Genomic DNA, 15576 nt, shown 5'->3' on the forward strand with positions numbered 1-15576 from the left:
ATTATGAGGTTTGCAATGGATTCTGGGTAACAGAACCTGGTAAGAGCGCCACAAGTTACCCCATCCTCAGTTCCCCTAGGTGTCTAGTTTTCAGAAATGTCCAGGTTTGCTAGGTTTTCCTAGGTACCGGCTGAGCTAAAGACCAAAATCCACAGCTGGGCACTTTCCAAAAAACACGCTGGTTTTCAATGTAAAACTTTGATGTGTCCATGTTGTGTTTTGGGCCGTTTCCTGACGCAGGCACTAGGCCTACCAACACAAGTAAGGTACCATGTTTATCGGGAGACTTGGGGGAATGCTGGGTGGAAGGAAGTTTGTGGCTCCTGTCAAATTCCATAACTTTCTATCACAGAAATCTGCGGCAAAAGTGTTTTTTTGCCACTTTGAGGTTTGCAAAGGATTCTGGGTAACAGAACCTGGTGAGAGCCCCACACGTCACCCCATCCTGGATTCCCTAGGTGTCTAGTTTTACAAAACACACAGGTTTGGTAGGTTTCCCTAGGTGCCGGCTGAGCTAGAGCTAAATAAATACACAGCACGTTTAAAAAAACAAGTCAGATTTCAGTGTAAACATGTGATGTGTCCATGTTGCATTTCCAGTCGCAGGCACTAGGCCTACCTACACAAGTGAGGTACCATTTTATAGAAGAACAAGTGTTATTGACCCTTGTCTTTCTCTACATTTTTCCTTCCAAATGTAAGACACTGGGTAAAAAAGAGGTTTAATTGTGAAATGCCCTGTAATTCACATGCTAGTATGAGGATCCTGGAATTCAGAGATGTGCAAATAACCACTGCTTCTCAATACCTTATCTTGTGCCCATTTTGGAAATACAAAGGTTTTCTTGATACCTATTTTTCACTCTTTATATTTCACCAAATGAATTGCTGTATACCCAGTATACAATGAAAATCCATTGTAATGTGCAGCTCCTTTATTGGCTCTGGGTACCTAGGGTTCTTGATGAACTTACAAGCCCTATATATCTCGCAACCAGAAGAGTCCCGCAGACATAACAGTATATTGCTTTCAAAAATCTGCCATAGCTGGAAAAAGTTATAGAAGAAAACGTGGACAGAAATTGCTCTTTTTTTCACCTCAATTTCAATATTTTTTTATTTCAGCTTTTACTTTCTGTAGGAAAACGTTGAAGGATCTACACAAATTACCCCTTGCTGAGTTCAGAATTTTGTCTGCGTTTCAGAAATGTTTAGCGGTCCGGGATCCAGCATTGGTTTCACACCCATTTCTGTCACTAACTGGAAGGAGGCTGAAAGCACAAAAATAGTAAAAATGGGGTATGTCCCAGTAAAATGCCAAAATTGTGTTGAAAAACTTGGTTTTCTGAATCAACTATGCGTTTGTGAAATCTGTGAAGATGGTGATTTTAGCACTGCAAACCCTTTGTTGATGCCATTTTCAGGGGAAAAAACACATGCTTTCTTCTGCAGCCACAAGCTCTGGGTACCTTTAGAATCCCTAGGATGTTGGGGAAAAAAAGGACGTAAATTTGGAGTGGATAGCGTATGTGGACAAAAAGTTATGAAGGCCTAAGCACGAACTACCCCAAATAGCCAAAAAAGGGGTCAAACCTGCCTGTCATATGCTTAGTAGAGGATTAGTAAGAAATTGGATATTGTCATTTGCTATTGGTGCCTGAGGGTTTACAATACTATTTAATTCCAAATGAATAACCAAGTTATTATTGCTTATGTTTACACTTACCCTGTTAACTTATGGTTCAAGATAATGGTGCTATATAAACTATTAAATAAACATCCTATAAAACTATATGTGATTTTATCAAGCATAGGATTACATTTCCTATGTATTAAGACACACTCTTAATTACACAGGACACGCTGCTTAAGGTGGGGTTTTTTTTTTATAAACTTGCGAGGCCACACCACTTTTAGTACATTCCCACCTTTCTTATTCCACTTAGAGCAATTGTGGTGATATACATATGAGTAAGTATATGTGGCATAGTTACACAATTTTAGTGGAAAACATATGAATTCAATCTGAAAATAGCAATGTTAAAACGTTAATTTAATAAATGATATAAAAATAATATAAATTAAAATACCTTTGCATGTGAAAGTGTTAAAGTTGGTACTTCAGGAGAGAGAAGCTCTCTGTTGGGTAAAAAAGACATTTAATGATTGTAATACTTTACTGCATATCAAATTTTAGTACTGTTACACCCAAATGGAGGGAGAAGGAAATTACTAAATACTTTAAAATACAAGCAGAAATAAGGGAATGCCCAGTTACGTTCCAGTAAATCTGAATATTCTTAGTACCTATTGTACTACTTTTTGAGGTGGATCCCACCTCAATCGCGAGAGGAAAACAGAAAGTGGAGGGGTTAGCTCCACCCAACCTCAAGGTGCTATAACAACTAGCCTATACAACTCACTCTCTCACAATCCTCAGCCCATGAAAGCTAGCCATCAGAGTAAGTCATAATGACTGTGATGAGAACAATAAGGACCAAGGATAATAAGATTTTGCAGGAAGTAAGCAGGCATTATCAATACACCCCATATCCTCTTTACTTTTGAGAGTTATCCAAGCATAAGCTGGTCTTCATGATCAACCCAAATGCTTCTATAATTTAAAAACTACACTAGGCATGCCTGTTTATTGTTAAATCAGTGCACCTACAACATAAGTAAATTAAGCAGAATATACTGCATTAAACACATTTTAACCAAATAATTTACCCTCCGTTACACTCCCAATAAGTTAGTGCTTAAGAAACATTTGAGCGAACGCCCAATTGGCTACTCAACAAGTTTCAAACAGAGTATCCCCCTGTGCTTCTGCCCAATTGACTGCCACCCAGTGGACCCCCCTTGTATTCCACCTGGTAGAGGGATACTGGCTAAAGAATATGCCAAAACAACAGTTGATCTGATTAATCGACAACGCAATATGAAAGTTCTCTGACCCTGGATATTCAACTAAAAGTTACTAAGAGAAGTTTGGATTTCCGATACCCCCCAGCTCTTTTGAGATACATTTCAATTACTCTTCTTACATTCAATAAATGAAAAAGTTCATCCTCCTTGAAAGATGAAGCAGGAAAAAAACCAAGGCAGCAATATCTCTTGTTCCCTATGCATTATGTTTAAACAAAACTATCAAAACTATCTTCAAGGATCTACTATGGATCACTGGTTCAACAGAGACGAGTACAACAGTGTGATACTTTCTGGGACAATTTATCTAGTCTGAGTGTGAGTGGGTCTCTTTCCTAAGATTGACACGATCAGCCGTGAATTATTGATAAGTGCTTACGGAGAAACATTTTTGTGTGTTTTATTCTCTCATTCTTATAAGAGTCAGTATGAGGTCTGTTAATGCTCCACCTCCATTTTTGGAATCTCCTGTAAACCCTGCAATACCATGGAAACAATGGCTGGATGGATTTGAGACATACTTTGGGGCAATGGGTGTGTCACGCTTCAGACAGAGAGAAAAAAATACTTACTGTTACACTCTTTAGGTTTTGAGGGCAAGCAATTTTCAAACATTTGCTGGATGATGTGTTGGGGAGGATGAAGCAGTAGATGAATATCAGGAGCCCATAATGAAGTTTACCATAAGATTTGACAAACAAGCCAGTTTGGTAGTTGTGGGTCATAAATCTTTTAAAAGAGAACAATTACATAATGAGTATGTTGGTGATTACATAATCATGCTGAGGAAATTCTGCTCAGGGTGTCAATTGGGGGCATTTCATGACCAACTTATCAGAGACTACTTTCTTGGGCATTGTCTGGACAGGCATATTCAGCAGAAATTACTGACAATGGGAGATCCCTCTCTTGAAGAGGTTATTTGAGTATCAAAAAGTATTGAATTGGCACAACTGTCCTCAAAGAGCCGGCAGCACAGTCTAAAGAGAATGATAATGTTAATGCAGCCTCCAATTATTCTCCAGCACGAAAGGATAACAAAAGCATGGATAGACAATTTTTTTAAATATACAAACATATGTTTTAAATGTGGTAATGTCCCTCATGGGAGGAATTCCAAAGGGTGTCCAGCAAGGACAGTAGTGTATCGCAAGTGTGGTAAAATGGGTCACTTTGCGAAGGTGTATCAAAGTAGGGTTAACAGAAGTCCAAAAGTCAATTGTGTCATGGAGGTGAACGATGATGTGGACCAGCAATTGGTAAAGGATTTCCAGGATATGATTGTCGTGGTGATCGTTGCAGGAGTAGTCACGGGCGGTCTGAATGAGTGTGTTCACCCGTATGTGAACGCTGTAGTGGGTGGTAAAACATTACATTTACTGGTCAACTCGGGCCACGGATAACTATGGTTACCTCAGAATTGTTTAGGAAAACATGGGGCAACAAGAAAGACGTTACCACCTGCTGGGCCCCAGTGTCGTATGAAGGCAGGAGAATTGAGCTTCAAATATATATTAAAGCTGTCCTAGAATGTAAGGGGTGCAGAATACAAGGTAAGCTCTATGTGGCAGTGAAGGGACTTAACACCTTAGGATGGTGCCATCAGGGTCTTTTTGGGATGGTGCTCAAACCTGGGACTAGTGAACAGATCATGGTGGTTAAAGAGCCATTGATATATTGCAAAACGAGTTCCATAAGGCGTTCACAAGTGATTTGGGGTACAATACTGGATTCAAGCACAGGATAAAAGTAAGACGGCAGTTCTTGTCAAGCACAAACTCAGATCAGTACCGTTCAGTTTGAGAGATGATCTTAAACGAGAGCTAGAAAAGTTGCATATGAGAGGGGTTATTAAACCTATTGAATCAAGTCTTTGGTCTTCGCCCATTGTTGTAGCTCGTAGGCGTAATGGTGACATGCGCTTGTGCACTGAGTTAAGGAGTCTTAATAAGGATATCTGGGTGGATTAGTTTCCTCTGCCAAAAATCATCAACCTTTTAGAAGAACTTAAAGGTGCAAAGTGGTTATCCAAGATTTATCTGGCATCAGCGAACCATCAAGTTGTTCTTGAAGAAAGTTCGAGGCACTATACTGCTTTTAATTCACCTTTTGGTAGTTTTCAGTTTTGGAGGATACAGTTTGGTCTGGCCTCAGCGGCTTCGGCTTTCCGGTGTATTATGCAGCAGTTATTAAAGGATGTTCGAGGTGTCTTGGCATTCCAGGTAGATGTACTCATGTTTTCTAAAACTCTGGAAGTTAAAGATGCAGTACTCAGTTTGGCACTGCCCATTTTTTAGAAAAATGGTGTAGTAGTGAAAAGAGAGAAATGTGAGTTTTGGAGGAAGAACATTGGGTTTTTGGGGCATTTATTTTGTAAGTATACTGGCTCTGCTTTTATTTATACAAGGCTTCTTTTATTAGCTCGTCCCTTCATGCTAATATGTTATGTGTTGAATTCTATTGCTGAATAATCACTTAAATAGCAAATGTTGATTGATATTTCTTGTTTTCCACATTATCAGTTATGTACCTTATGATTATATGTTGCTTATAAAAAAAATAATTTAAATTAAGGTTGTGATGTATTAGTAGAGTGTTAGCCCTGTAAGGTTCTACCTCTGATTTGCGGGGTGTCCTAGAGTTGACAGCTGTTAGCACTGCGTCAAGTCAAGAGGTGGCTCCATCTATGTACTGAATAAACCTGCATTCTGCACTTACTTGAATGATGAGTTTCCTTTACAAAGGAACCACATCCTGCTATATGGCCCAGTCCGTTCCACCTGCATGCGAATAGGGCCAGCTTCAGAAGAGGGAGCCAACCTACTGATCCGAGAAAATTGAGACAATGGGATTCTCCAGTGAGGAAAAATGGCCAGAGACTTTTGGAGAAGCCAGGAAGGACGGTAAAAAATAGGATTACTCCTGGGACCTATCCTGCATCCCTCTGCCCCACTGTAATAAAGAGAGGGAAGTGTGGAATAGGTAGGAATGCATTTATAAGAAAGGGATGTCAAAGTGAAGACTGCATATCTACCACAATGCTTCTGGATCCTGACACTGAGAGGAGAACCTTGGTAGATGAGAATCTTCACTTGAAGCAAAAATGTATAGGAAAGGCTCCCCGAACTTCTGACATATTTGGGAGACCAAAAGCGTGGGGAAAGAAACATTTTTGGAAGATAAGAAAACACTGCTTATTCTGTCCACTACTATGTACTTCTCTCCCCTGATGCGAGTACCCTCAGGAAAAAGGGGAAGACTCTCTGCCAAACTTCCAATCTTCAGAGCCACCAGACAGAGAGGTAGATCCTGTCCCTCTGCCCTGTGTGTTTACTTATGAGAATTATATTGTATTGCCTTGTCCTGATAATCACACTGTGATTTAGAATGTTCATCCTGAAATACTGCATTGCTTGAAGGATTGCTGATAATTCTTTCCAATTCGATGCACTTTTCTTGTCGATCATTGACCATCTTCCCTGAGCCTCCGTGTTAGACCTGACAGCCTTAGGGTGGTCTTCCCCCTCCACGTTTTGCCTACTGCCCTCCATTTTCTGACCTAGTTTTTGCTGGCTTTAGGACTGTACACTTTACCAGTGCTAAAGTGCTTGTGCTCTGTCCCCTAAAACATGGTAATATTGGCTCATACCCAATTGGCATATTTAATTTACTTACAAGTCCCTAGTAAACTGCACTATGTGTGCCCAGGGCCTGTAAATTAAATGATCCTAGTGGGCCTGCAGCACTGATTCTGCCACCCACTTAAGTAGCCCTCTAACCATGACTCAGGCGGCCTGCCATTGCACAGTCTTTGTGTGCAATTTTAAACTGACATCTCAAACTGGCAAGTTAAACCTCTTGCCAGGCGTAAACCTTCTCTTTTTAGACATATACATCACTTCTACGATAGGCCCAGGGCAAGGTGCAAGGAATTTAAACGGCAGGGCATTCACTTTTAGGTTTTGCATGCCCTGGTAGTGAAAAACTCAAATGTGTTTTTTCACTACTGGAAGGCCTATCTCTACCTAGGATAACATTGGGATTACCTTATTACATCTTATACATGTAATTCACAATCTGGAAGAGATAAGTTCTGTCAAGTTTGGTGTCTCTGGGCTCAATTTAAAATAACTTACAGTAAAGTTGTTTTTGTAAACTGCAGTTCTGAAAATGCCACTTTTAGAAAGTTGCCATTTTTTGTTTTTACTTTGAACATTTGGTGCCTACTGCCCGACGGCAATACACATCTGGAGTGCGGTGACAGCTGGGCTTGTACATTCCCTCTAGACAGCCCCAAACAAATGGAGCTTAAGTGTGGCAAATTAGCTATCAACATCCTGATGGGCCACCCTGGGCAGGATGGGAGGGGCTGACACCTGAAATGGCCGTGCCCTGCCACACAAAAAGAGCTGCATACCCCCTGTAGTGTGTCTGGGGCCAAGGCAGAAGAGAGGGCATCTGTGCACTTCAAAGACCCTTGTTTGAAGTCTCCCCACTTCAAAGGCACAACTCGGTACTGGACCTCTGACACCACCAACTGAGTGCACTTCTCGACCTGTGGATACTTTGCCAGGAAGAAGAGCTGCTGTGCTGCTACAAGGAATATCACTCTGCTGGACTACTGCTTTGCTGAGCTGACTTGCTGTCTGCTGCCCTACTGCCTGTGAGTGAGAGGGACTGAATCTGCATCTCTCCAACCCAGAACCAAAGTCACTCAAGGGTTTGCTGGCTTGTTTCCTGTTCTTCTGAAGTATCAGGGACACAAAAGAATTCCAACACATCTGCTACAGCTCCGAAACCAGTCTTCAACCAGCTCCAGACTCTTAAGAGGCACCCCTCCAGTCCTGGGCCCTTAGAAGTGGTTTTGTGCCTCCTGAATTCAAGATATTATGCTCTTCGCAACCAAAAACGGGCCCTCTCACACTAGAGCCGTGCCGCTCGCATGTAGAATCAACACGAGCCGCCGCAAGTTTGTCTTTGCACAGCATGCATCGCAGCTCAAAACTGCGAAGCTCCAGTCCGCTGTCCACAACGCCCAGCCAACTCTTCATGCAATGGACCAGTGACTCTCTCCTTGCGCCCGGCGAAATTCTTTCCCATAAATGGAACTCTTGGCTCAATTCTGAAAAAGCAAAACTTCAGCGGGACTTACCTGCGACTGTATCCAACTCACGCCCCATCGCGGTCGGCCTGAACATTTGGATTTTACCTGGTCTTGCACAACCAGATGGCCCTGGTTGGCATTTTATGCTTTTAAGCATTATATTGCATTTTAATGTTTAAAAATTCATATCCCAACCTTTACTTATTGGATTTTTGTCATTCAGTCCTTGTTTTACTCATAAAATTAATCTCTATTCTTCTAACCAGGTATTGTGTCTTTTTTATGTGGTGTTGTCACTGTTTGAAGTGTTTCACAAATACTTTACACATTGCCTTAAGCCTGAATGCTCTGTGCCAAGCTACCAGAGGGTGATCATAGGTAAACTTTCAGTGTGTATCTGACTTACCCTGGCCAGGATTGTGGTTCCTGCTTGGACAGCGTGCATACCTCTGCCAACCAGAAACCCCAATTTCAAACACTTTCATTCCTAATGTTGCTCTTCAATCTATAGGGATGGCATCTGTTGTAATCACCGGGGAGGATTGTAGAAAAACCACTTGCTCAAGAACTCCTTTCCTGCTACCACTGTAGCTGTCCTCTGATCTGGTCTGTTACAGGAATTTTCTTTTCTCAGTCAGATGAAGACAGCCTCCACCATGTTTTATGCTAAAAGAGGTCTCAAACAAAGTTTCCCCAAGGGACGAGAAACACACACATACAAGAACAATGTGTCCCTGAAGTTTCAGCCACAATCTCACTGGTGCCTTTGTTTGGTATAACAGGAACATAAATGTAATTATCAATCTCAACGCTCTCTTCTCTGGCAGAAAAAGCATGTCAATATCTGTCCAGAAACAGTCTCAGATGAAAATTGTGCCCTGAAATGGGTCCAGTTTGTGTTTCTCCAAGTTGATTAACAGACTTGAACGCTCTACACTATCCTTCATTATCTTCTAACCCGCCATCACCTCCTTCCCAGATGGATCATGGCAAAGCCAAATGTCCAAATAGGGAAACCCACTCCATCCCTGCAGATGAAGAAGAGCCACCAAGAGAGGCATCATTTTCCTAAACATCCTTGGGGAAGACTTGAGCCAAAAAGGCAAGTCTGGAAGTGATAGTGCTCCCGTAGGGCACAAAACCTGCATTTTAGCATAAGGGATATACAATTCGGCATAGGTTAGATTCTCTGTGACCATGTTTTATCCAGAATTAAAGGAATAATCCTTTATTAAGTCTCCACCTTGAATGGGATTCCCCCATCCACTTGCTCCTTCCAGTTAGGTTTATAGTTAACCTGAAGTTTCCTGAAGATTTGAGGGCTAAGAGGATCCTTGAATACACTCCCTTGACCCTCTCAGCACTGGAACAACAGATTTCTTAATCAGGACACTGAAGTTCCACTCTCATCATCTTCATTAGGTTCTGGTGAAGGAATAATCCCAAAATCTACCAGTGTCTGCCTAAAAGCTATTGCTAACCCTCCTTTACACCTGAATAACCCTGGCATCGAAGCAGATTCCTCCCATGCTGCTTGGAAGAATCCTATTCTTCGACCCACTGGTTGAGGAAAGTTTTTCTCTGACATAGTCGGAAGCACTTGATGGGAGACTCTGAGTTTCCCTTTTGATTCCCTTGGCCTTTGTTCCTTTTTTTCTTTTCGAATTTTGAAAAAAGAAAATTGCTGTTGTTGCCCAGCCCTTCTTATGGGCAGGCGCAAGGAAAATGTTGAAGAAAAGCAATATGATCTTGACGCAGAATCAACATTCTGTTGCAAGGACAAAGAGTACTTCTTTTCCTTAAAAATCAAGCAAATGATAATCTGGATCTGCTTCCCTCAAATGGCATCCAAAACACCACAGATTTCTGTGCCGCATCAGTAGGCCATTCTTTCAAATAAATGTTTTGAGCATAAATAGTTGCCCCTCCAGCAAGTGTTTGAGTACTTATTATATTGGATAAAGGCTTCACCTGCTTCTCCAATGCTTCAGTAAGTGCTGAACATTCAGACCTGGCTTGAACCACCTTAAAAAGGCTTTTTAATTCTGCAGTAAGGAACTTAGAAGTAGAAGCCTCATATATCCCAGTCCTTATGGTTACTCCTCCTTTTCCTTAAGTGAATGCCCATAGTGCCAAAGCCTACCAAACAGCAAGAAACAGCAAGCAATACCTGTGTTTCGGTTACACCACGGAAATGTAACCAAGTATCACCTTCCAATAACTTTAAATATGGTTGTATGACACAGGTAAACAAACACATTGCATGCTCTCACAACACATTTATTTTTTATCCTGCACATTTTTAGCACGCATATGCTTTTACCTCGCGTGTCATTACCACACATTGTTAGCCTAACTAAGGTAAGTATTTGTATGGTAAGTGTATGTGTGTATGTATGTATGTATGTATGTATATATATATATATATATATATATATATATATATATATATATATATATATATATATATATATATATATATATATATATGAATATTTTTTATGTTTTTTGGGGAGACCCCCATACTTACCTTTAATGCATGGTAAAGGCATGTGTGGTAAAGGTCTATATGTGGTAAAAACTTGTGTAGTGATAAATGCGTGGTAAAGGCACTACAATGTAAAACTTGTGTTGTAAAGACTGTTTCCCTTTAAACACGGCAATGAAAACCCCTCGTGCCCTGTCCTGAACTGGTACCACGCATGCACAGAGCCAGCTTTCTTCCACGCCAATTCCATCACAGAAGGTATTGCGCATGTGCGAAACAAGGCAAAAATGCTTCATGAGGCATAACAGCTGAGAAGGATCTAAATAAAGAATTACAGCCTCAGGATAAACCTACTACACCACTACAGCCTAGTCCTTGGGCTGAAATAGGATATATGACAGCCAACTCTCCTGTGACTGCTTCCTCCTACTGACAACACTCATCCAGTTGGAGAACTTCAGAAACAGGGGGCAGGGTCAAATTTCATCCCTCTGCCCCTTCAATCACTGTTGAACACCCTAATACACCTGTATCCAACACAATAGAGCACAGGTCCATCTGCAATAGATCCAAGCTGCAGGTGTCTCACATTCTGTCCCACAGTAATGAAACTGAATGAAGGCTGTATTTCTTTGTGATGAGATGTAATGAATTGAATATTAACATGCAAAACTACCTAGGGGGAAAAAAATCCCAAAACAAGCTTAACGTGCACAGCGACAGTGATCGCTGTATCATGGCCATTGGGTGGGTTATACTAGCTGTAGGCTCATTTTGACAGGTAGTAATGCTTGTGGTGTTGAGAATGCCCTCTTGCTAAGTGCATTCCAACTGCAAGCATTCGGCAGAGGTGGGTAAGTGCATGGATAGTCATTTGGGTAGTATTGCTACCTTTACCAGAGAATAAAACCACCCATTTGTTTGTGTTTTAAGATTCTGCAAAGGTCCAGGCATAATACTTAAATACAGCTTCACCAGAAAATTACCTGTATTTATTATTAACATTGCCCTTCTTTGTTTAATGTAATTGTCACTCTGGATAATTATGACCGCTGCACAACACATTTAAAGTGCTTTTTTGTTATATCTACTGTTCAAACTATGTTTTGACAAGGGAAAAATATAGGCTTTAGGTGATTTTCATAATTTTTGTATCCGCCAGGACATTAAAATACTAGTCATGCTGGTAAAAAGCAGGCAGGTGGCAACCTTAAACCTGAGGGTTATAAGAAGTGAGGTGGTGGGAGATACTGCAAAATAATTATTGCTCATCAAACCTCTGAAAGGTTGCCGGTCTTTTGAAAAAGTAAATAACATGTTAGACTGAATCTGCCACCGATGGACTAAGACCAGGATGTGACAGTAAAAGGCAGGAAGGCATTCAGAAGGCGAAGGTCTAAAATAGGACAAAGGCTTATGTCCTTTTTCGGCATGAGGAAATAGCATGAGAAAAACACATCAATGAATGCTAAGCAAGGAACCTCTTGATGGCCTCTTTAGACAGTAGAGTCTGCACCTCTTATAGCAGGACTTAGTGATGCTATTATTACAGCTGATCTGATGCAGAAGGAAACTGAGATAGGTTGGGAATGAATGGTAGGGTATAGCCCTACTGGACAATCTATGGATCCATCTGTCAGATGTGATGGCCTGCCACCCTGGAAGAAAATGTTTGAGCTTTCATTCCACATGGTGGCTGTGCATCACTAGGGGCACACTAAAGCAGCTTAAAAGCTGTTGCCACAGAAGCGGGAGCGAGAGTAAACAGTGTCCCTGTTCACCTGCACAAGGTCTGATTATCCCAGCCATGAAATGACTTGGGTGACTGCTGAGGTGGTGAGGGGTCTGCCGGTGCATATATATCTTATCCCTCTGAAGAAGACTCAAAAGGATCCGAACTGCTGAGAACACGGCCAGACAAGAGTAGAAAGGCCCAAGAAACATGCTGTGACTCTGCTTTCTTTAAAGCATTTAAGGGCAGAACCCGTCTCAAGCAGTCAGCCCTAATGACATTTTGCTTCATCCTGTCCATTCTGAATGATTTGAACCAAAGAGGCCGGAAACGCCTATGGATCTGCCAGATCTTGCTGGTCATGTCTCAGAGAGCATTTGTATAAAAGCCTAAGAGGCAGACCACACTGCCTACCTCAATGACAAGCTGCCAAGGGTAGAAATCTGCTTCCAAACACTTCAACCCTTTTCAACTCCCTGTCTGGAGGAGTCATGGGGAAAGCATTAGGTTTGACTTTGCTAGTAGAAGCTTGGACCACCAAACTCTCAGGAGTCTGATGCTGTGTAAGAAAGTTCGGGTTGTCCAGTGCCAGCCTACAGTGCCTGGCTACCTGCCTGTTCACTAGTGGGAAAGAGCAAGGCTTCCCCAGGTGCCCATAAGGGTGTCAGCTGGGGCTTCATTAAATGGAAGTAAGAACTCAGACGAGGCAGGCCGAGGGTGAAAAACTTCCATACAGACATTTGTCTTGACTTCAACTGACAGTAGCTGTAAGTGTAGGACCTCAGCTGCACAGCTAATCATTACAGCAAATAACATGCTCTCCTCCGTTGGGAATTCAAGGGGCAAAACCAACCCTCTGTCAGGGATGGTATCCTGTAAGTCCAAGCAGATTTGCATTATCATCATCATCATAACAGTGCGGGGATAATCATCCCCATCAACATTATTGAGTTGATAATGCTTTGTGGAAGAGGAAGTGTTTTGTTTGAATGACATCATTCAGGATCCGGGTGCTCAGGAGTGGAGTCATGGTGTGACCTCAGTCTGGGTCAAAGCAGATTCAGCTCTAGGTCAGATACTGGACTTGGCAGGGCCTCGAACTCCAGCGTCAATGATTTCAGGACCAGTGTTAGTGGAGAAGGAACTTGCAAAGATCTTGGATGTGGAGTCGAAGTCCATGTGCTCCTTGGGGCATGAAGGCACACCAGAAGAAACCATTAAGAGAGCTAAGAAATACACAGCAAGGTCTCCTTAAAGGCCATGACCTGCTGCCACTGTGCTGATGGCCTGCTAAAGTCAGGGTGCAATGGGATGAGCTATGGAATCAGTTTCACATTTTGGGATTGGGAGAGAGATCGATTTGCACCTTGATGCCCTACCAACATCCCTTTGGACAGAAAGTGGAGGGATAGGGTTGAGTCACACTTTAACCACTTATATTCTTCTTATATTTTGAACTTACCAGATCACTTCGATCACAAAGAGGACTTGTGGTGGGAGCGGCCTCAAAAGCAGGCGAAGTCAACACCCTCGACTTGGAGCAGAACTTGTGCCAGGTCTGTGACTTCTTTCGGTGTTGCGAAGACATACAGCTTTGCTAGATGGGCCTGAATCGACTTTTGATGGACAAGGGCAAATTCTTTGCACAACTTGGATTTGCGCCCTGAGTTGAGATACCAAAGACAACCATATTCTGCTAGTCCATCACCATAATCAGTTTCCGACTATCACAGCACAGTTTGAACCCTGTAGTCTTTGGTGGGGACATCGTTCTCTTGCATAGTGGAAATGTTTTTAGGAATAATATGTCAACTGAAGAAAAGCGAGCAAAGCTCTGTATCCATGTAGAAAGGACGTTGGTGCACAGCGGTGGCTCCTATATGCTACGCTCCATCACTTCCGGAGCAGAACAAGGCCAGCACAGAGCTGAACAGCATTATCTAGCAGTCCGCGGAAGCACTGTTAAGAAAATTTCCAGATGCAGCCTGGCATACAGAGAATATTCTAAACTTGAGCAAAATGCGGTTAGAAGTATCCATCAGAAATAATCTGTCCATAATTGCACCTAGCAGCAGCCTCAAGTGGAGAGCTATTTTAGGAGTACCTAAGATCTGTAGTTTCAGCATCGTCTGAAAGAGTCTTAGCCAAGTGCTGCACATCCAACAACTAAAGGCTGACATCACATATGGACAGGTAGTAATTTAACCTCTGCCCTGTTATGCATCGATTACGCAGATGCCCTCGTTTGGACCTGGGCATCTCATCTGTCATACTTCCACCAACATATGGCCTATATGAGCCGCGGCTGCGGCTTTGACATTAAATTGTTCACTCCAAACTATTCTCTTGGGGGCCATTGATAATATGGTATTCTACATATTATTGAAAGAATTGCGGCTCGTAAGTGTTGGCTCCATACATGTTGATAGAGACGATGTGCTTACCTCCCTATTGGACTGAAAATATAAGTGGTCCTCTCTGATCATCTGTTACTGTACGTAAATAGCTGGATTTGGCCCCCCTTTTAATAAATATTGCTATACTTCAAGCATAAGAGGAATAGGATATGCAGCTTTGTGATGGCACCTTCTGGTCAGCGCTCCCTCAGATGTTTTAGTGAGACGTGCCTCTTGCAAGAGGACCACATCTACTTTCTAAGTATGTAATAACCTAGCAAATTCTGTGTGGGTTATTTAAACTCCTAACGTTCCACATTAGAAATGTGCAGGGAGATAAGTCCACAGTACAATAACTGTGCAACTCCAAATGTTGGTTTGCAGTGCTTAGTCATTTGTGATGTTTTACTATTACCAATGCTTTCTAATTGGCCTGACTAACCATCTAATTGTCCGGTTAAATCTTAGTAACACCAGAACTCAAACATTCCATTTAACAACTATCCTTCTCTGGCATCCCCCTGCCCCCAGCCCACAAGAAAATGTTTTCCACAAATGTACCTTAAGTTTATAACATCTTGGAAAAGAAACAGGCAGGATCGATACTAAAAGGACCCCAATGCAGAACATCACCAATGCTAGCCCAATTCCTCCACTAACTATGGAGGTGGTCAGAAGTGATTGTACAAAGGAATATTTTTGTTCACAGTCCTGTTGCAACCACTTGCAGAACACCAATGCTTACATCCTTGCTACATGTTGCAGGTGATGTGACCAGTGGAGATGTATATCACCTCAGCAACCACCAATAGAATTAGATAGACCAGTCTTATCATTCAATGTCACTGAAGTTGGAAGTTGAGGTCGTGACCTCTCTTGCAGCTTTTGGGGGATGGGTCACTCGTTTTAGTTTCTTTCTAAATGCTGA

General features: G+C 42.0%; 1 protein-coding gene across 2 annotated transcripts in view; it reads right to left on the reverse strand.

Moving 5' to 3' along the window:
• TEX9 (testis expressed 9) overlaps positions 1–15576 on the reverse strand; it is a 244686-nt gene that overhangs the window by 189632 nt on the left and 39478 nt on the right. For both annotated transcript variants that reach the window (XM_069222420.1, XM_069222421.1), the window contains one exon: positions 2091–2139. In XM_069222420.1, the coding sequence (XP_069078521.1) occupies positions 2091–2139 (49 nt within the window). The remainder of the gene's footprint in view (positions 1–2090; positions 2140–15576) is intronic.

Source organism: Pleurodeles waltl, chromosome 3_1 (assembly GCF_031143425.1).
Source record: "Pleurodeles waltl isolate 20211129_DDA chromosome 3_1, aPleWal1.hap1.20221129, whole genome shotgun sequence".
Lineage (NCBI taxonomy): Eukaryota > Metazoa > Chordata > Amphibia > Caudata > Salamandridae > Pleurodeles > Pleurodeles waltl.